General features: G+C 61.9%; 2 protein-coding genes across 6 annotated transcripts; one reads left to right on the forward strand and one right to left on the reverse strand.

Annotated features, from left to right (window-relative positions):
• Positions 1–698: 698 nt before the first annotated feature.
• SLC4A2 (solute carrier family 4 member 2) lies at positions 699–16,485 on the forward strand. 2 transcript variants are annotated; one of them, XM_023250732.2, is made up of 23 exons: positions 699–874; positions 3,109–3,222; positions 4,911–5,076; positions 5,215–5,456; positions 5,537–5,655; positions 7,071–7,303; positions 7,395–7,537; positions 8,788–8,968; positions 10,887–11,022; positions 11,114–11,279; positions 11,433–11,547; positions 11,678–11,862; positions 11,975–12,200; positions 12,344–12,559; positions 12,640–12,788; positions 12,913–13,107; positions 13,965–14,219; positions 14,327–14,416; positions 14,616–14,782; positions 15,169–15,422; positions 15,519–15,688; positions 15,964–16,137; positions 16,244–16,485. In XM_023250732.2, the coding sequence occupies exons 2-23, from the start codon at positions 3,172–3,174 to the stop codon at positions 16,322–16,324; spliced, it is 3,714 nt and encodes a 1,237-aa protein (XP_023106500.1). In that variant the 5' UTR covers positions 699–874; positions 3,109–3,171; the 3' UTR covers positions 16,325–16,485. The 2 variants fall into 2 exon arrangements, with proteins under 2 accessions (XP_023106500.1, XP_019681580.1); XM_019826021.3 differs by lacking the exons at positions 699–874; positions 3,109–3,222 and adding an exon at positions 3,859–3,897.
• On the reverse strand, positions 15,985–20,952 carry FASTK (Fas activated serine/threonine kinase). 4 transcript variants are annotated; one of them, XM_045053025.1, is made up of 11 exons: positions 20,742–20,952; positions 19,536–19,958; positions 18,863–19,042; positions 18,597–18,736; positions 17,896–18,109; positions 17,632–17,791; positions 17,296–17,398; positions 17,087–17,200; positions 16,899–17,013; positions 16,689–16,792; positions 15,985–16,112 (listed from the first exon to the last, which is right to left on the reverse strand). In XM_045053025.1, exons 1-10 carry the CDS (start codon positions 20,821–20,823, stop codon positions 16,695–16,697), a joined length of 1,629 nt encoding a protein of 542 aa, XP_044908960.1. In that variant the 5' UTR covers positions 20,824–20,952; the 3' UTR covers positions 15,985–16,112; positions 16,689–16,694. The 4 variants fall into 4 exon arrangements, with proteins under 4 accessions (XP_044908960.1, XP_044908959.1, XP_011278942.2 ...); XM_045053024.1 differs by having other exon boundaries at positions 17,087–17,222; positions 17,307–17,398; positions 20,742–20,949; XM_011280640.3 differs by lacking the exon at positions 15,985–16,112 and having other exon boundaries at positions 16,685–16,792; positions 17,087–17,222; positions 17,307–17,398; positions 20,742–20,949.
• Between the last annotated feature and the right edge of the window lie 144 nt (positions 20,953–21,096).

Below are 21,096 nucleotides of genomic sequence, written 5' to 3' on the forward strand. Positions count from 1 at the left end.
CACCTGGTGGCATACTAAAAAATATAAAAATTTTAAAAAGAAAAGTATACTGCTCCTCTGGAAGAATTTATCATCGAGTTGAGAAAACCAGAAATACACAGAGCGATCTTTAATGGCAGGGGATGATTATAATAGGGTTCGAGGAGGGAGGTCGCCACAGGGAAATCTCTCGGAGGCACAAGTACCCGGTTCGAAAAGTCTAGGTCAGCTCAGGGTAATAGGAATCCAACCTCCAGCAGCAATCACCCCTATCGCCAACCCCCTCCCGTCCCCCAGGCAAAGACGCGGCCTTTCTTGGAGGCAGTGGGGATTACTGGGGAGGGGGTGGTGAGGGGGGTGGTAGGGGGAGAATCTTGACCCCGATGCATTCTATTTCAAGTTCCTCCGCCCGGAATTTCCCGATCATTTTTGTGTCGCCGTTTTCCTGCCTGGGATCCCCAGCGTAAGGCGGGCTCCCTTCCGCCCCGAGGTGCCTAATGCGGCCAAGAGACGGCGTCCTCAGGGTGCTCAAGTCCCGTGCCGGGAAGCCCGGGCGGCGGCCTCACGGGACTGAGCCGAAGGAGAGAGGGTGGCCGCTGGGGCGCCGGGCTCCCAGCGCGGGGCGGTGTCTGGAAGCGCGCCTCCGTCCCGGGTCTCGGCCCCGGCTCCCCGCCTCCCTACCCGCTGCGGCGGGGCCGCGCACGGTGCGCCGGGGGGGCGCGCACGCAGGGGGCTGGCCTGCCCGCGGCGCGGGGGAAAGTTGAGTTGGGAGAAGTTGGGAGCGGCGGGGGTGCGCCCCGAGGTGGGCACTAGGGAGTAGTCGGGAGCGCGCGAGGGCTCCGGAGAAGGGGGAGAGACCCTGAGACCCCCGGGGCACGAAGTCCAGAGCAAGCGGGTAAGCGGAGAGGTGGCGGCGGAGGAGGGCCAGGGCCGCGGAGGGAGGAAGGGAGGGGGAAGGAAAGGGGGGAACTCGGGACTCAGAGCAGGGAGGGAGTGGAAGTGGAGGAAGGGGCGGAGACTGGGGCGCGGGGAAGCGAGGTCTTGGGGAGAAGGATGCGGAGGCGCGCGGAGTGTGGGTCGGGAGCGGGATCTGGGGTCCGTTTTTTAGAGTTACCTAAATCGAGGGTGCCGCGCCCCCTGCCACCAGGAGAGGGTAGTCTCTGGGAGGAGCCGCCGGCCTTCCCAATTCCTGGGCGAGCTCCAGACGATACCCCCTCCCTAAGACCCCCTGCTCTATTCTTAAGGCCCGTCCAGGGTACCTTAGCCTGGGGGTCGCCCCAGGCCGCTCCCCCCGACCTCCGGGTTAGGAGGCGGAGCTGGGAAGGGAGGGGGTGTCGGGTCAGGTCAGGACAAGGGGTCAGGCAGAAGAGGGAGCACCTGGGTGGGGATGGGAAAGATGAGCCTGGAGAGTTGGACCTGACTGGGGGGGGGGGGGCTGGCTTGTCTGGGTGGGGAGCCGGTGCTGAGTGTGGGGGCGGCGCTGCCTGAAATCCACTTTATCCTCCTCCCTCCGCCCCCACCCCACCCCCACCAGCCACACGTCGAAGAGCTGTGGAATGTGCGAGTTCACTTGGGGGGTGGTTAATGCCCAAGTGGGGGTCCGGGGTGCTAATCCCTTGGGCAGGGGTGGGGGAGATGCTAATCCTCCGGGCCGGTCGGGGCTGGTCCCGGAATGTGCCCCCACCCCGGATTATCGGCACCGATGCTCTGGACAGAAGCTGCTTTGTGTTCTGGGACGGCGGGGAGGGGGTGGGAGGCGGGGGGTGGAGGAGTACACTGAGGGCACAGCCTGGAAGTGGGAGTGGGGCACCTGCAGGTGCCCAAGACACCACACGTCCTTCTCAGGCCGGGGTGGGGGGGGCCTCCCTGTGCCCCTCTCCCCCACACCAGACGTGATCTGGCTGAAGGCCTGCTAGGGGGAGGTGAAGAGAACGTCAGCTGAGTGGGAGTGCTTGCCAAGAATGTGTTGCTCCCGGCTCCCCACCCTGGACTGACCCCCCAGATGTATATTGTTTGACCCTCCACTGACCTGTCTTATGCCGAGTTTGCCCTAAGTGGGACACTGTGTCCCCCTCCCCCCCCCCCCCCCCCCCCCCCCCGCCGCCCCCAACAACACACTGGGGAACTTATTAAGTACTTTACTTTGGAGAACCTTGAGTGCCCCCCCGCCCCCGCCTTCCCCACTAGGAATGAGTACCCTGGTTTGCACTGGTCAGGTTCCTTAACCACAACTGTTCTGCTTCCCCACCACACACACAGTGCCCTCCCCAGACACCCCTACAGTCACAGTCAGGAGGGCGTCAGCCCTGACACTCATATTTTCCTGGCTCCCGCCTAGGGGAGGGGAGGGATCAGGACTGCCCCTTAGGGCAGAACCTCAGGGTTTCTGTGCCCACCCTCTTCCCAGTCCGTCACGTGCCCCTCCCCCATTATAAAGCTCAGTCCTGCCAGTGCCCGCTGCCCGCTGTCTTCCCTTCCTCCCTCCCACTGAGTGAGTGGAGTTGGGCTCCTGCCCCTCCCCCCAGGGAGCAACTTCATCAGGGGAGGGGGCACAGTCCTGTGTCTCCTCCCAGCCCTGGGTCTGGTGTCTCTGCCACCCCCTTGCTTGCTGTTTGGGGCTCCCTCCAGTCTCTCCTTTTCCTTCTCCCCACTCTGCTCCACAGGGTGTCTGCCTCTCCCCAGGATACTCTTCTCTTGGTCAGCCCCCATCGGGTGCCACCAGTCACTGCTCCTGATTCTGCCTTTTCAGCCTGTCTTTTCTCCCCCTCTCTCCTCCACTCCCCACCCTGATTTCTGCTGCCTTCTCTGGAGGTCTGGGCCTGGACTCCCTTAGTCACTTGGCCTTTTGTGGCCTCCTTGGCCTCAGTCCTCTCCTCTCTGTTTTTCTCATTTCTTCCTATAAGTAACTTTTTTCTTTGCCCTCCGGCCTCTAAGGGCCACCCTAAAACCCTTCCTAGTCTAGAGGATCCTGAGCCACAGGGAGACCGGTCAGTGCCAGCTGGCGGGAAATCCCCGAGACCTGTTTTCCCCCCCTCCCCGGGCGGGGTGTATGTTGGGGGGCTGAGCAAGGCCGGGGCACTTCTGCCTGGAGGCCTGCTCTCACGTGATCGGTCCTCTCCCCCTGCTCAGGTTATGCCGCCGCCTTGTTGCCCTGAAAGCCGCAGTGACAGTGAAAAGGGCTAAGATTTGGCCATGAGCAGCGCCCCCCGGCGCCCCGCCTCGGGCGCAGATTCTTTCTGTACTGTGAGTATTGCCCAGCCCACCTCACCGCTCCTCCCACGGCCACAGGTGCTCTGACGGAGGGTCCACATCAAACGGGTGTGTGCGTGTGTGTCTGTGTGTGCATGTGCGTGTGTGTGTGTGTAGGCAGACTCTGGAGGAAGGGGAGCCTCTGATGGATTGGGGAGGGGCGCTTCCATCCCTCCCCTGGCCTTATTGGGGTCTCTGGGGTCTGGGATGCGTATTGGTTGGAGGGGGGTCATGCTACTTCCAGTCCCGTGGAAGTGGAGTGGAGTGGGAGTGGAGGCTGTCTCCTGAAGACCTGGGAGGTTCTTTAGCCTCAGAGAGAGAGGAACTTTGGGGACCCTGGGTCTGTAACCTGGCGACCCCCTCTGACCCAGCTTTAGAGGCAGTAGCACCCTAGCACAGTGGTTCTGGGCAGTTTGCAGCAACAGCCCCGCCCCTGGCCCCACGTGCCACCCAGGCCCGCCCTGCCCCGCCCCACGTGGCCATCGTCCCACGTGGCCCCCTCCTGATTTTCCTGAGGAGTGTAATGATTAACCCCAAGTGCCATAATCAGCCCCTTATTGGTCATCTGGCCCAGCAGGGCACGTGACTGGGAAGGGGCACGGGCAGGTCCCCTCCCTCTCCTTCCCGAGTTCACCCCTGCCTGCCATGGACTTCCTCCTGCGGCCTCAGGTGCGAGGGGCTCTTGACCCCCCTGTTCCCACCCTGGGTAGCTCCCTGTGCTCACTCGCTTCAGCCACCTCCTGCCGCCTTCCTCCTGCTGCTAATTCTGGTGAGAGTGGAGCCCGGCGCTTGGGGAACGGGCTAGAGCTGCCGAGATGGGCGGTGGCGGGGCGGGGGGGCCCCCCCCCCGACCCCTGTATCTTGTATCCAGTATCCCTGCCACTCCCTGCTGCTCCTGTCCCCACCTCGGTGTCTCTCCAGGACCCGCCTTCTTCTTAGTCCTCCTCCCCTTGCTCTGGCCACTGGCACCGCCACGGAGGGGGCTCCATACCCCGCCCTTGGAGATCCCGATGCCCTTGAGGTCCAGAAGCTCTAGAGCAAATATTTGGCGGTGCCTGGAGCTGAGACTGGCAGGGGTGGTGGGGGCTGGACAAAGACTGTGGCTAGGCAGCAGGCTGCTTAGCTAGGCTGAGCTCTCCAAAGCATCGCCGCCACCGCAGTCCGCTGCTCCTCTCCTGCAGTATGACTCAGGTGGGGGAGGGGGTGAGAGGCGGGGCTAGGAGCCGGCTGAGGGGCCCTGGGCTCGGTGGGGTGCCGCTGGGGTTGGTGTTTGGGGGGGGGGAATTCCTTACAAGGTGAAGCGTTGCATTCCTATCCAGGGGCTTGGTTTCACTTTGACTCAGAAGAGTCCCGGCCAGTCAGCTTGGGCACCTCCAGAAGTTACTTTTCAGGCTCGATAGTTGTTCTCCAGCCAGAGGGGATTTGTTCACCAGCAGCCATGTGAACTGGCCAGTTCACACGCCCTGCCCTACCTCGGGGCTGGATCCACAGGATTCTGCACCTGCCCTAGAACGGACCGGAACGGGCACAGGCACACGTGCCAGGCGCGATAGTCCTGGCCTTTGAGGGGAAGGCTGCTGGTGGGGGGGGGTCCTGGATCCCCAGCTCAGCACAGGGTGGGGTTTCGGGGTACGACCCTTGGTGAGCCCCCGTGTGTCCTCTCCACCCCTTCTTCCCCACAGCCAGAGCCAGAGAGCTTGGGCTCTGCAGCGCCTGGGTTCCCCGAGCAGGAGGAGGATGAACTCCACCGCACCCTGGGTGTGGAGCGGTTTGAGGAGATCCTGCAGGAGGCTGGGTCTCGAGGAGGAGAGGAGCCAGGCCGCAGCTATGGGGAGGAAGACTTTGAATGTGAGGGGGCAGCGGGGGCACTGGGCTCGACTGTCCAGCAGGGGAGGGGCTGGGGGGGCCTAGTGGGAGGAACCAGGGCGGCAGGGGAGGGGAGGGATGCTGCGCCTCGCCTGCATCCAGGCCCCCTCCTCCCTGTAGACCACCGCCAGTCCTCCCACCACATCCATCACCCGCTGTCTGCCCACTTGCCTCCGGACGCCCGCCGCCGCAAGACCCCCCAGGGCCTGGGAAGGAAGCCTCGCAGGCGCCCTGGAGCCTCCCCTACCGGGGAGACCCCCACCATTGAAGAGGGGGAGGAAGATGAGGATGAGGCCAGTGAGGCCGAGGGGGCCCGGGCACTTACCCAACCGTCCCCTGCCTCCACACCCTCTTCGGTTCAGGTGAGTGGGGGCAGGGCTCCTGGGGGTGCCTCCGGGATCCCTAGCCTGGCCTCACCTGCCCTCATGGATTCCTGTTCCAGTTCTTTCTCCAGGAGGATGAAGGCCCCGACCGGAAGGCAGAGAGGACCAGTCCATCCCCTCCTCCACCGCTGCCCCACCAGGAGGGGGCTCCCCGGGCCAGCAGAGGGGCCCAGACTGGGTAAGCGTCCCCAGAGACTTACCCTCCTGATGTCAGTGAGGTGATGTAGGAAAAAAAAAAGAAGAAAAAAGCACCAGCCTCAGGATCCTCAGACTGGGGGCTCAAATCCCAGCCCTGCCCCTTTGGGCAAGTACGGCCTCTCTCAGCCTCAGCCTTTCCATGTGCAGAAGAATAGAACCTCTCTCGCAAGGCGGTTGCAGGAATCAAAGGGTGGTGTGAATGAAAGCGAAGTGTGGGTTGGCCTGGCACAGAACAGGTGTGCAGGCTAAGGCCGCCCCCCACCCCCCACCTGCGTCTCCTGCACCTGTGGCTTCAGGTAGAGCAGCGAGCACTGGATCAGGGGTTGGATCCGTAACCTCCGAGGATCCCCTGGGGCTCCAAAGACGCGAGAAGACGAGGAGAAGCCCCTTTTGCTCCTGGGAAGTGGCACCAGAAAAGTTACTGTGCTGAAGGGCAGATTTAGGCGGTATCAGCGGGGGATTGGAGTTTGGGGGTGTCAGCCCGAAAAGGCTTGTTGGAGGAAACCACTTTGCCCTGGGTCTCAAGGTCACCACTATCACGGACCTGTTGTTTTCTGGGTGCCAGGCAGTGTGAAGGGCTGTGGGGAACAGAAGGGCGTGCTCCACGGCTCTCTGAGGCTGCAGGCAGCACATGGGCCGTGTGCACGGGGGCACAAGCTGGCGGGCAGCCCAGGGGCCGGTGGGAGGCGGAGGAGCCTCAGAGAGAGCGTAGCGTTGGAAAAGTAGGTCAGATTTGTGGGCAGGGGTGCAGACAGAACCAAGAGCCCGGGGGCGAGGGGTGGGTGGACACTGGGAGAGAAAGCCTGTCAGGAGGGCCTCGTTCGGGACCTGGGCTCGGGGCTGGGGAGGAGCCGTTTAGGATGACGTGGCAGGGCTTGGGCTCCCTGGCAGTGGTAGAGAGGAAGGGGGCATCCTGATTTGGGGGACAGGAGCAGAAGCTGGCACCTGTAAGGACAAGGCGTTTGTGTTCTCATGACCTCCAGGGAGCCGTCTATACTTTTAAAGGCCCGTTCTTACGTACTTGACTCCATTTGGTTAGGAACTTGGACGCGTGACCCTCTTTGGGTCCATGGCGAGGGGTGTGCTTGGTGGGGGCGGGGGGCGCTGTACTAGGTGCGTTTCCCGGCACCACCTTGCCCCACACCCCAGGAGGCTGGCCCCAGCTCTCTTTTGCTGCTGAGCAGTTTATGTTTGGAGGGAGCCGGTGTGATTGCTCCGGCAGCACGGCCAGGAGAGGGTAGGGCCAGATTTAAATGCTGCATCCGCTCCTGGGATCTTCACTCTTCCACGCCCACACCCACCAAGAGCGGGGAGCGGGAGCAGGAGGTCTGGTTGGAGTCCCCTTCCCAGGATCCTGCTGCGTGGCTCCCGCTCACGGCTGCTCTGTCGGTCCAGAGCCCCGGCGGAAGAGGTGGCGGCTGTGGCCAGTGGCGCGGCAGGAGGTGATGACGGGGGAGCTTCCGGGCGCCCCCAGCCCAAAGCGCAGCCTGGGCACCGAAGCTACAACCTGCAGGAGAGGAGGCGTATTGGAAGCATGACTGGGGCTGAGCAGGCTCTGCTGCCCCGAGTCCCCACAGACGAGAGTGAGGCCCAGACGCTGGCCACCGCTGACCTAGACCTCATGAAGAGTGAGTGCTGGGCGCGGGCCATGCCCCATGCTGGTGGGAACGGGGCGTAAGAGAAAGGGGGAGCCCGACACCGTTCCTCTGCCTCCCGCAGGCCACCGGTTCGAGGACGTTCCTGGAGTGCGTCGGCACTTGGTGCGGAAGAATGCCAAAGCGTCTGGGCAGGGTGGCCGGGAAGGGCGAGAGCCTGGCCCCACGCCTCGGACCCGGCCCCGGGCTCCCCACAAGCCTCACGAGGTACTGTTCTCTACTTCATGCTCTTCTGTCATCTCCCTGTCCATCTTCTCCCCACAGCCGCCCCCCGCCCTCGCCCCAGCAATAATTTCAAACTCCAGGACTGCCATCTGCAGTTGTGAGGCTTGTACACTACACGAGAATCCTTGACGTTGTTGAGTTGGGTGTGAGGATTCTGTTTCACGTCTTAGACCCTATTCATTTCTATATTGTGGCCGTTTCCTGGCAGCTGGCAGTGAGGAGCTTGAGGACCCTTTGGGCCAGACGTGGCTCTGTAGAGCCGTACGTGTCATTTTTCGGAATCCAGTCACCTGTGCTCATTTGGGCCTTCCACACCTGTGAAGATGACAGCCCAGCTGGCACGAGCCATCAGTCAGGGGCAGCGATTGGCCAGGATCGCTGTTACTTAGTGACGCTGTCCATGTTAGGCTCCAGGGCTCTGGTCTTGAATCCCACCCCTTCCAGTGGATTTTTTTTTTTTTTTTTGACCTTTTTATTGAGGTCTCACAGCATACAGGGAGGTGCGCTGGGGCTGACCGTACAGCTCGGTGATTTTTTTTTTTTTTTGCACACGGAAACACCTGGCTAACTCTCCCTGGACACAGAGCGTTTTCCGCACTCGGTTCCTTCACGCCTCTGCTCAGTGCCCTCAGCGGTGACTGCTCTTCTGTGGTTCTCAGTCGGTTTTGTCAGTTCTTTTAAAAAATTTTTTTTTTCAACGTTTATTTATTTTTGGGACAGAGAGAGACAGAGCATGAACGGGGGGAGGGGCAGAGAGAGAGGGAGACACAGAATCAGAAACAGGCTCCAGGCTCTGAGCCATCAGCCCAGAGCCCGATACGGGGCTCGAACTCACGGACCGCGAGATCGTGACCTGGCTGAAGTCGGACGCTTAACCAACTGAGCCACCCAGGCGCCCCAGTTTTGTCAGTTCTTGAACGTGTAGACGTGGAAGCATAGGACGCTCCAGTGTCGGGGGGCGTGGGTGGTGACCGTTCATCAAGCATTTACTACGTCACGTACGGTGCCGAGCGTTTTGTGTACTTTTTCTTTCGATCCTCATAACAGGCCTTTGAGGTGGGTATTCCTACTCCCGTTTTACAGAGGAGGGAACTCCGTACCTATGTACCTCCGTGCCTGCGTGCCATGCCCCGTGCCGGGTCACACGCCCACCCTGACACTGATTGTCTTGGAGAACAGCCCCTGGACTCCACTGGCTCTGACCTTGTCGTGCCCTTTTATCTTATCCCAAGGTATTTGTGGAGCTCAATGAGTTGCTGTTGGACAAAAACCAGGAGCCCCAGTGGCGGGAGACAGCGCGCTGGATCAAATTTGAGGAGGATGTGGAGGAGGAGACGGAGCGCTGGGGGAAGCCCCACGTGGCCTCCCTGTCCTTCCGCAGCCTCCTCGAGCTCCGCCGGACCCTGGCCCATGGTAACCTGCCCTGCCCCCCCGCCCCATCCTCATCCCAGGTAAATCTTGTTGACTGAGCCTGTTCTCTGAGGACCAGAAACCCACAAATTTATCTCTTTTTTTTCCTAATGGTTATTTACTTATTTATTTTTATTATTTTTTAGTTGCGGCGTGTTATTTTTTAAAATATTTTTTTAAGCGTATGTAATTTGAAAGAGCGAGCGCGAGTGCGGGAGGGGCGGAGAGAAAGGATCCCAAGCAGGTTCCGCACCGTCAGTGTGGAGCCCGATGTGGGGCTCGATCTCATGGACTGCGAGATCATGAGCTGAGCCAAAATCGAGAGTCGGATGCTTAACCAGTTGAGCCACCCAGGTGCCCCAAATGTTTGTTTATTTTTGAGACAGAGAGGGAGACAGAGCACAAGCAGGGGAGGGGCAGAGAGAGAGAGGGAGACACACGATCCAAATCAAGCTCCAGGCTCTGAGCTGTTAGCACAGACCCCGACGTGGGGCTCAAACTCACAAACTGTGAGATCAGGACCTAATCAAATGCTTAACCGACTGAGCCACTCAAGCATACCCCCGCCCCCCTCCCCCCCCCCCCAAATTTGTCTTAACCAGCACAGTGTATGATGTTACCAGAGCTCAGGACAGAGCCTTCTCTTCTCATGATGTCATATAGCCTGTCACCTCTTGGGCTCTGTCATTGGTGATTGCAGGGCAGGATTGACACAACTCTCTGTTATCTGGGATTTTTAGCAAATGGCTTCTTTAAGTGATGTTTTCAGATAACTGAAGCTGGTATGTTTGGGATGCTGACATGTTTTTAAAGAATTTTGATGGAAACTTTTCTGAAATGATCTAATCTATAGGGCTACGTGAATTTTCTTTTTCTTTTTCTTTTTTTTTCAAAGATTTTTATTTTTAAGTAATCTCTACACCCAGTGTGGGGCTTGAACTCACAACCCCAAGATCAAGAGTCACATGCTGCACCGACTGAGCCAGTCAGGGGCCCCACAGGCTATGTAAATTCCACTAAAAAAATAAGATGCAGGAGTCTTGAGGTCTAGGTCTGATATTTCTGCTCTTTGTTTGCTCCTTCCCGCTGGGGAAGTCACTCCCGGTTGCTGTCAGAAGGCCTATTTGTATGCAGCTGGGGACTCAGAAACCTTCTGTCAGAATTATTTCAAAACCAGGGGTAAATAGACTCTGAGCGAGGCTTGCAGGCTTTGTATGAGGTGCCACAGTGCAGGTGCTTTATCACAGGACTTTGCAATCCGTTTTGGCTGCTCAGGGGTCTTTGGTTCTGTCCGTTCTTTGGTTCTGTGTTCCTGCAAGTGACCTTGACAGATGACCTGGTCGCTTTTGAAAGGACTTCCATTTCTGTATCAAATAGTCGTTCAGAGCAGTGACCGGGAGAAAGATCTGGAAACTGTCCTGTGAGCAGCTGTTGGACTTGGGGAAGTCGAGGAGCTCGGGGCGGAGGGTGACATATTCAGGTGACTCAAGGCCACAGATGGGCTGTGTCACACTCAGAGGGCAGAACTAGGACCCTAGAGTGGATGTTAGGGGAGGCAGCGTGGGGCTCGCTGAAAGGAGGAACTTTCTAACAACAAAAAAAGTGGCCCTGTCTGAGTGGACGGCTTGGGGTGCCCCAGCTGAGGCTGTGCGCTCCTTGGAAGGGGCCTCTGGGAGGGCCCTGCCTCGGTGGCCTCTGCTGAGCCCCACGATGTTCTTGTGGGAGAGAGTGCTGGAAGGAACAGGTCAGAGAGGTGATGGGGCTGGGGCCTGGAGCCCTGCTCGCTGATTTCTGGGCCAGCGCACCTTCCTGGGACCATGCTTACCTAGCTGGCCCCTTGTCCCTGGTTCTTTCTCCCTTCCGCCCCCTGGCTGCGTTTCTTGCCTGGGGATGAAGGCCCCTGAGTGCCATCCTGTTCCAGGGGCTGTGCTTCTGGACCTGGACCAGCAGACCCTGCCTGGGGTGGCCCACCAGGTGGTGGAGCAGATGGTCATCTCTGACCAGATCAAGGCTGAAGACAGAGCCAACGTGTTGCGGGCCCTGCTGCTGAAACACAGGTGAGACCCCCCCTCCCCACTGCTGCCCCTGCCTGCCTGACCCTTGCCCTAGCCACCGCTCTCCTTCCTTCACCGCCCTCTGCTCTTCTAGCCACCCGAGTGATGAGAAGGACTTCTCCTTCCCTCGAAACATCTCAGCCGGCTCCCTGGGCTCCCTGCTAGGGCATCACCACGGCCAGGGGGCCGAGAGCGACCCCCATGTCACTGAGCCTCTCATCGGAGGCGTTCCCGAGACTCGGCTAGAGGTGGAACGAGAGGTGAGGGGGCACAGTGGCCCTACCTGGCTCAGGTCCCAGCCACCAACGGCTGGCCGAGGGACTGCGAGCGAGCCCGGTGTGAACACGCCGGGTGGGGCGGCGGGGTGGGGGCTGGGGCCGGCAGGGCTGAGCTCCGCTCTTCCGTGTTTCCAGCGGGAGCTGCCACCTCCAGCCCCGCCAGCCGGCATCACTCGCTCCAAGTCCAAGCACGAACTGAAGCTCCTGGAGAAGATCCCCGAGAACGCCGAGGCCACGGTGGTCCTTGTGGGTATGTGGGCGAGTCTCGGGGGCAGGGGTGTCGGCGGCCACGCCTGCCTCGGTGCCACCCTGGGGCTGGGGACCAGGGGCCGGGGGGCGGCCCGTGCCCTCTCCTGCCCGTGATGGCACCGTGCCCTTAGGCTGCGTGGAGTTCCTCTCCCGCCCCACCATGGCCTTCGTGCGGCTGCGGGAGGCCGTGGAGCTGGACGCGGTGCTGGAGGTACCCGTGCCCGTGCGCTTCCTCTTCCTGCTTCTGGGCCCGAGCAGCGCCAACATGGACTACCACGAGATCGGCCGTTCTATCTCTACCCTCATGTCCGACAAGGTCAGGCCCTCCCCAGCGCCCGCCGGGACGCCCCCGGGGGTCTCTCCCAGCCCTGCTCCGGGCCCCTTGGCCTCGCCCCGTGCCCTCACCGGTCCCCTGCCTGCTTTGACAGCAATTCCACGAGGCAGCCTACCTGGCAGACGAGCGGGAGGACCTGCTGACCGCCATCAACGCCTTCCTGGATTGCAGCGTGGTGCTGCCGCCCTCGGAGGTGCAGGGCGAGGAGCTGCTGCGATCCGTCGCTCACTTCCAACGCCAGATGCTCAAGAAGCGAGAGGAGCAGGGCCGGCTGTTGCCCACGGGGGCGGGACTGGAGCCCAAGTCGGCCCAAGATAAGGGTATGGGCCAGTGCGGGCCAGGGGCGAGAAGCGGGCTGCCCGCGGGGGCTCGGGGGCTCCGGCTGGGGTCCGTGTGTACGTGGCGGAGCGGGGTGAGCACAGAGGGGCCGCGGCGGGCGCCCTGACGGAGGCCTGGGCTGCAGCGCTCCTGCAGATGGTAGAGGCGGCAGGCGCAGTCGAAGACGATCCCCTCCGGCGGACGGGCCGGCCCTTTGGGGGCCTGATCCGGGACGTGCGGCGCCGCTATCCCCACTACCTGAGTGACTTCCGAGATGCGCTTGACCCCCAGTGCCTGGCTGCCGTCATCTTCATCTACTTCGCGGCCCTGTCCCCTGCCATCACCTTCGGGGGGCTGCTGGGTAAGGAGAGGCTTCGGGTGGGGGCAGGGCACGCACAGGGCCCTGGTTGCCAGCTCCTGAGCTGCTCCCTGCCACCCCAGGAGAGAAAACTCAGGACCTGATTGGGGTGTCAGAGCTGATCATGTCCACGGCGCTCCAGGGTGTGATCTTCTGCCTGCTGGGGGCCCAGCCGCTGCTGGTGATCGGCTTTTCTGGGCCCCTGCTGGTGTTTGAGGAGGCCTTCTTCTCGGTAAGGGCCCGCAGGCTACCTGGGGGGTGGCTCTTCCTGCCCCGCCGCAGCTGCCCCTCCTGTTCCCCGACACGCCCGCCTTGTTAGCCCCCCGGGCTCTGGACCTGACCGGTCGCCCCCCCAGTTCTGCAGGAGCAACAACCTGGAGTACCTGGTGGGCCGCGTGTGGATCGGCTTCTGGCTGGTGCTCCTGGCCCTGCTCATGGTGGCCCTGGAGGGGAGCTTCCTGGTGCGCTTTGTCTCCCGGTTCACCCAGGAGATCTTTGCCTTCCTCATCTCCCTCATCTTCATCTATGAGACCTTCTACAAGCTGATTAAGGTGAGCAGGCCCTGCTGAGAACAGGGCTGGGAGGGGTGAGGCCTCGGGACCAGAGGGAGCCAGGGCACATCCTGCCCGTCTCTCATTCTCGCTTCCGGGTGTGAGGTTCCAAGCTGTCCGAAGCTCCCCTGGGCTGCTGTCTTAGGAGCCCACAGAGCACGGGCTGGTTCTTCCTCCTGGCCCCTTGCCACCCTCCCTGTCACCACCAACACACATATTGGAGCTGCACGTCAATCTTAAAAACCCACGTGTTTTTGGTTTTTTTTAATTATCTTTTTATTTTTGAGAGAGAGAGTGTGAGCAAGGGAGGAGCCGAGGGGAGGGAGACACAGAATCCGAAGCAGGCTCCAGGCCCCGAGCTGTCAGCACAGAGCCCGCCGCGGGGCCCGAATTCACGGACCGTGAGATCATGACCTGAGCCAAAGTCGGACACTCAACCGACTGAGCCACCCAGGCGCCCCACTCACACGTGCTTTAATAACAAAAGTAATACGTCCTTTTGTTGAAGTGGCAAACAACCCAGAAGCATAAAAGAGAAACGCCCCCAAGGTGACAAAGAGTCCTGGCTTGGGCACCAGACCCTTGCCTGGGTCAGGCTTAGGAGACTGCCACTGCGGTCCTCTGCGCCCTGCACTCTGCCCCTCTGTAGTCTGCAGCTGCCCGAAGTAGACGAGCCCCTCTCTTCATGCCCGGTTTCCCTTGCTCACAGCTGGCGACTTCAGCCATTTTCTTGATCAGCAGGACAACCCCTGTGAGGCCAGGCCCACCATCCCCTATCCCGTCTGCCCCGCTCAGCATACATCCAGGCCCAGAAATCTTGCCAGTTTCACTGATGGAGTCCTTTGTCCTCTCCCCAGATCTTCCAGGAACACCCCCTCCACGGCTGCTCCGTCTCCAATAGCTCTGAGGCAGACAGCGGCGAGAACACCACGTGGCACGGGGCAGGAGCCACGCTGGGCCCGGGGAATGGGAGCTCATCTGTGCCAGCCGGGCAGGGGAGGCCCCGGGGCCAGCCCAACACGGCCCTGCTGTCGCTGGTGCTCATGGCCGGCACCTTCTTTATCGCTTTCTTCCTGCGCAAATTCAAGAACAGCCGGTTCTTCCCTGGCCGGGTGTGTGGGCTGAAATGCCGGAGGGAGGTGGAAGCGGGGGGCCAGGAAGGGTGACTGAGTCACGGCTGGAGGGAGGCGGGGGGCCTGAGCACGGTGCTTGCCCACAGGTGCGGCGGGTGATTGGGGACTTTGGGGTGCCCATCGCGATCCTCATCATGGTGCTTGTGGATTACAGTATTGAGGACACCTATACCCAGGTAAGGTGGAGCACACGCAGCAGGGAGGGGGTGCTGCCTGGCACCCGGCTCCAGATGTTCTCCAGCCCAGCCCCTGCCTCTCAGCTGGGCACACACCAGGCCTCTGCCACAGCAGGCCCTCGGCATTCACCCTGCTTGTCGCAGTTCAGGGCTCTCCCTCCAAGGTTCACCGACCCCCAGGCCCACCTCTATCCTGCAGAAGCTGAGCGTGCCCAGTGGATTCTCCGTGACAGCCCCAGAAAAGCGGGGCTGGGTCATCAACCCTCTGGGGGAGAACAGCTCCTTCCCCGTGTGGATGATGGTTGCCAGCCTGCTGCCCGCCATCTTGGTCTTCATCCTCATTTTCATGGAGACTCAGATCACCACGTGAGTGGTCCCAGCCAGGAGGGCGCCCTGTGGACAGGAACCACATCATTCACGGAAGGGAACCCCAGCCAGGCTGGGAGATAATGGGTGCACTGGGTGGGGGGAGCCCAGGATGCCTGGCTGGCCCCTAGAGTTTATTTTGTAGACAATAGAAAGTTCCACTGACGTTTGCTGGGATGGGCGCAGTACGGACCGGAAGCTGTCCTGAAGGGCAGGGAGGGTGGCCTGGGGAAGGCTCAGCCGTGACAGAGGCCTTATCCTGACGGGATGGGCAGGGACCACCAGCTTCCAAAAACAGACAGAGGCTACTGGCTGGATGCTCTGGAAAGACACGGCTCTGTGCCAGGCCGGTCCCAGGGCGTCAGTGAGTGCCTGTCCCCACTCAGGCTGATCATCTCCAAGAAGGAGCGGATGCTGCAAAAGGGCTCCGGCTTCCACCTGGACCTGCTGCTTATCGTGGCCATGGGAGGCATCTGTGCCCTCTTCGGCCTGCCCTGGCTGGCTGCCGCCACTGTCCGCTCCGTCACCCACGCCAACGCGCTCACCGTCATGAGCAAGGCCGTGGCACCTGGGGACAAGCCCAAGATCCAGGAGGTCAAGGAGCAGCGGGTAACAGGGCTGCTGGTCGCCCTGCTTGTGGGTATGTCCACCTCTTGCCCCCACCCTTCCCAGACGGGTCTCTGAGGATGGGGAGCCCTGGTGCCAGCCGTTCCTCCCTCTCCGCCCCCCCCGCCAGGCCTCTCCTTGGTTATTGGGGACCTGCTCCGGCAGATCCCCTTGGCTGTGCTCTTTGGAATTTTTCTGTACATGGGAGTTACCTCCCTTAACGGGATCCAGTTCTACGAGCGGCTGCACCTGCTGCTCATGCCCCCCAAACACCACCCAGATGTGACCTACGTCAAGAAGGTAAGAGCCCGCTTTGAAAAGCCCCGTGCCTCTGCTCCTCCGGGTCTGTGGGGTGGGGGGGGGGGTCATACCCTCCGGCACCCCACCTGCCCACTTGGGCCAGCCGCCATTGAGTCTGCACAGACGCAGCTCTGGTAAGCACCCAGGAAGGCACTTCCATCCCCACCCCTGTGCAGGGAAGAATGCGGCGGGCCTCCTGAATGTGGCGGGCCGGGTGGCCCTCCGAGGCCGGGGAGAAGCCTGGGCTCACGTGTCTCCTCCCGCCTCACCCCCAGGTTCGGACCCTCCGTATGCACCTGTTCACAGCCCTGCAGCTGCTCTGCTTGGCCTTGCTCTGGGCGGTCATGTCCACAGCCGCCTCCCTGGCCTTCCCCTTCATCCTCATCCTCACAGTGCCGCTCCGCATGGTGGTGCTCACCCGAATCTTCACCGAGCGAGAGATGAAATGTGTAAGGCCTCCTGCCCCTCCCCACCAGCCCCGCCGGCGCCCTCTGGGGTTGTCCCCTTCCAGCCTGAGGTCAGGATCCACCTTCTTGATTCCCTCCACCCCCACAGCTGGATGCTAATGAGGCGGAGCCAGTGTTCGATGAGCGGGAGGGTGTGGACGAGTACAATGAGATGCCCATGCCTGTGTAGCCGCTGCCTGGACCGACAGCCGAGGGACAGACGGACAGAGGGAACAGGGGCTGGGGGGTGCTCTCCCCCTCCCCTCCCTCATTTTTATTTAAGTGAATAATTTAAAGTCCCCTTACCATCCTCACCCCCCCCCCACAGTAAAGTGCTTCGGCCCCCACCTATCCTTGGCCTTCTGTCTCTGTATGGGGAGGGGGCACGGATGGAAAAGAGGTGGGGGAACCCAGCCCGCTCCCTGTCCCAGAAACAAGATGCAAGATGAGGAAGGAAAGGGATTTTAATGAGAAACCGAAACAGAGAAAGCCAAAGTGCAAATCGTCCACCCCCCATCGGAGGGTCATCCTGAGCCCCGTGTGTGTCCCCTCACCCCCCTTCAGGCCCCCAGCGGAGGCCCAAGGCCTGGAGCTTCTGCCTCAGGTAGCTCTTGAGCTGGGGCAGGCCTCTCTGTGACTCCAGTTCCTCGAAGGGCAGCTGCGGGGGGCGGGGGGGAGGACAGCACGTTACCCACAGGGCCCGTGGGCTGAGGGGAGAAAGGACGGCGTGGAGTCTCTCCCAGGGCGAGGCAGGGGCCGCTCACCGGCAGGAGCTGGTAGCCCATCAGGCCCAGGTGCCGCTCCCGTAGGGCCCGCGAGCCCAGCAGCACTCGGCCGTCGCGGCAGAAATGCCAGCGCTCCCGCAGCATCAGCACCACCCTGGAGGGGGCGGACCATAGCTCAGGGCGCTGTCCACAGAGGCAGGGGAGGCTCCTCCGCCCTCTCCCCTTACCTTTGGGCCGGGTCGTGGGTCGTGGGCTGAGAGGCAGCCTGGCCCTGGGGACAGGACCTGGGAGGGTATGGTAGGAAGGGGTCCTGGGTCCTCACGGGCAGCACGGCACCAGAGCTGCTGACACACAACAGGAAGTCTGGAGGGAGGAAGAGAAAGGGCCGCTGGCTTCCAGCCACGGCTCTGTATCCCTGCGGGCTGGGCCACCCCACCTGGGGTTCACCTGTGCAGTAGCCTGGAGGCACAGTCAGGTCCTGCCGGTACTTCTCTTCCCCCAGCAGCTGGCGCAGCCCCTCCGCCACTATATCCTTGTGACTGAGAGGGGAGGGGGAACACCGATATGGAAAGGCTCGAGAGTCTCCTCCTAAATCACTCCTGCACGCTTCTCCACCCTGGGCAAATGCCTTCCGTGTCCCGAGGCCCATTTCTGTCCCCTCCCGTGACCACTTAGGGCACACGAGCACGGACAGTTCAGGGTCCCCCTGGCTCTTCTACTCTGTGCTGCTTGCAGGCTGGTCCCCTCCCCTCCCCCAGGCTGCCCCATCCACCTGTACTTGCAGCGGGCACGGTCAGTGATGAGTGGCTGGGGGAAGATGGGCACTTGCTGCCTTCGGGGAAGGCGGGGACCCCGGTATCCTGGAAGTTCCAGCTCCACGGCTGCGTCCAGCAGGGAGAGGTAGCGCCGCACAATCAGGGCGTGAGGGGTGCCTGTGGGAAAGCAGGCCGGAGGCTCGCTGGGCTGCGGGGCCCCACCCCCACTCGCCCCTGCCCGCTGGCCCTCGGGGACCCAGCCAGCCCTCCTGTCCGCGCACCACTGATGTGGTTGATGAATCCTGGGGAAAAGACAAAGTGCAGGGCCCTGAAGGGCAGGCACCGCAGCTGGCACAGTGACATCAAGATGTTGACAGTAGCCAGGGGAGCCACCCCTGCTTCCCGAGCCAGGATCCTCTCAAGGCAGGGCATAAACTGCTGTTCCAGGGGCAAGTAGTTCAGCCGCCCAAAGGGCAGGACCAACTTCTGTACCACCTGTGAAGGAAGAGCAGCCCTTCACCCCGCACGAAACAGTTCTCCGGTATCCGCCACAAGCTGAGCCTCGGGGAGGCTTGGCCTGCAAGCTGCTGTCTCTGTAAAGGCAGAACGATCCCTCTACCCCGGCGTACACACCAGAAGTTTGACAGCGTAACCAGTGTCTTGAGCCCCATGTGATTAATCAAACCAGTAGAGGAGACGTCGCTGTGGGGGCCGGCCCTGAAGACTTAGAGGAGTGGGCTCAACGAAGCTAAGACAGCGCCGAGTGCTTGGAGAACTGCAGAGAACCAGGCATACACGCTGGGTAGGTGGACAAGCCAAGAGGGTCTGAGCAAAGACGAACCCCCAGGGGCCAGAGCAGAGAGCCTAGCTGGTTGTCTGCCGCAGGAAGGAGCAGCCGGTCAAGCTGCATGGGGGGCTGGGCCTGACACGGTGCCTGAGGAGGGCTGGGAGAGGAGCATGGCAGGGCGGGAGGTAATCCCACCTTGCTGCTGAGCTGCATTTCCTGGACCACCAGGAAATGGGCAATGGCTTCCAGAAGCTGGGGCTCCCGCAACCGGTGCCGGGCCAGGTGCTGGGCCAGGAGCACCATCACGTGGGGTGTCAGTTCCTCCGGCCTGGCCTCTGTGAAAAACAGCCTATTATGCTGGACCCTCGGGCCAGATCTGGACGACACCTTTTAGCCCAGACACCACCACCTGCCTCCTCTTCGGCCCCTCCCCGCCACCTGCCTTTAGTCCCCTCCAGCACCTGCCAGGCTGCGGATGAGATGCTGCCGTGGATGCCTCAGGAAACGAGGGCAGCTCAGAGCAGCTTCCAATCTTTGCCCACCGTGCAGGACAGGTTGCAGAGAGGGAGGTGGCTTCGGAGGGAGGCGGAACCTTCTCTCCTGCTCCAGGGCACACATCAAGGGCCCATCTGACGGGAAGCCTGAGAGGGAGAGGGTCAGAGGAGGCAGTCCTGGTAACGGAGAGCTGCTCTGCTCCAGTCCTGGGGTTCAGTGGGTGAATTCCCAACCTCTCACGTCTCCACGTTCTGGACTGGAAGGGTTGCTACAGTGTAAGTGGAAACACTGGAGAAAGGTGAAACGCCATGTGAACGTATGGTATCAGGACGGTCTGTGGGGAAGGCCTTATACAAAGATGGCAAGTGAGTTCTCATCTCATGCCAATGGTGACACGCTATAGTGGCTTTCTAGAGCACTGTATTGGAAGGAATCAGGGTTGGCACCCTAGCTAAGCTGGAACGAAGGCTGGTGGACTCCTGGTGTCTGCTGTGAAGACGGGAGGGGCAGCAAGCGTGCCAGGGTATGCGCCATTCCTGGCAGAGCCTGAGAGGTGAATTCTGTCAGTGATCTCGGGTCTTCTATGCTCTTTCTCTACTCTTCCGTTAACACCCACCCACCCCCAGACACCCTCCTCACCAAGTAAGACTGCAAGGTGCAGACACACGTGGATGGTGTGAATATCAAAGGAGGGGCAGTTTCGGATGATGAGCTGACTCAAGTCCTGTAGTGTGGCCTGCTCCACAGGAGGGGGCCGTGGCTGAGACCCCAAGAGCTGGCCCAGACGACGAAGTGCCACGGGGTAGTGATGGGCGCGCACCTTGGTGGGGTTCTGGCCCAGCCAGCGCAGCAGCTCCCCCGGGCTCCTCGCCTGTTCCAGAAGCCGCTGTAGCCCCTGCACGGGGCCTGCATGGAGGCCTCCTCCAGGAGGCCAGTCCCCCCACTTGCCGGGCCCCAGACAACAGGGCTGTACTGGTGGGAGCAGCAGCAGGCCAGAGAGCCGAGCAGCAGAGGCCTGGGCAGAGAGCAGGACTCGAAGCATGGAGTTTGGTGTTGGAGACCCTGAGGGGCAGCCCAGAAAAGGGGGTGAGGTTTTCTCCAAAGGGGAGGAAAACCCGCTATCTTACTCCTTACCTCGCTCCCCAATTCAGAGGGCCCTGGGGTCGGAGCAACCCAGACTCATGTTCACTCTTCCTGGAGACTGCTCTAGTCTTCCCCACCCCGCCCCTCTCTGCCTCCTTCCATCCTTTGAAACGGCACCTTCGGTGTACGCGGCACAGTGATATTTACAAAGCAATTCCACATGCATTGCGTATCTCCTCTGGTCCTCTACACACGCCTATGAGGTGGTAGGCAGGGCTGGCACTACATCGATTTCACAGGTGGAGAAACCAAGGCCCAGAGAGGAAAGGCAGTGAAGCCTGAGGTCACGAATCGGGTTAGTGGTCGTGCCCAGCCTGGAGCCCAACTGGCCCCGTCGATACGCCCTCCCGACCACCTCCCCCTCCCGCAGGAGGCGGCAGCGGCGAGGAGGGTGGAACGCGGGCTCCGCAGCCGGCGGTCCTGGGTTCCATGCTGGGCGCTCCCGCTTACCACCGGCATGACCTTGGACAAGTGGCTTCGTCTCTCAGCCCAAGCCTCCTCACCCGTGAAACGAGAACGCAGCGCCCACCTCGCGGGGCGCCCGTGGAGCCCGAGCGCGCAGCTTTGCAAAGGTGCGGAGTCGGCCGTGTCAGGGACCCCCACACCCACCCGAGCCCGGGGACGCCAGCAGACCGTGGTCATGGTCGCCGACGCCAACTCCCGCCGCCCGCCCGCAACCCGCCCCGCAGATGCCACCCCTACATGACTCCCCAGGCCCCGCGCAGGTCGCTCCCTCAGTCGGTCTCGGGGCCCGGGAGCCGGGCTCCCTCCGCGGCTTCCTCATCGGCGGGCCACCGAGTCCGCCATCTTCCCAGCAGCCCCCGATCGCGGCCCGGACGCCAATAGCGGCTCAGTCCCCGACCGGGACAGACGTGGCTCCCGTCAGGCCCTGCGCGCGCCGCCGCCGCCGCCGCCGCCGCCGCCGAGGCCGCCGCGCGCCCCGCCCGCCGAGGCCGCCGCGCGCCCCGCCCCCCGCTTCCGGGAAGCTGCGCGCGCCGAGCCTGGGCGGTGCCGGGGGCGGAGCCAGAAGGCCCGGCTCTGAGGCTCCGGCGAACAG

This window comes from Felis catus, chromosome A2 (genome assembly GCF_018350175.1).
Source record: "Felis catus isolate Fca126 chromosome A2, F.catus_Fca126_mat1.0, whole genome shotgun sequence".
Lineage (NCBI taxonomy): Eukaryota > Metazoa > Chordata > Mammalia > Carnivora > Felidae > Felis > Felis catus.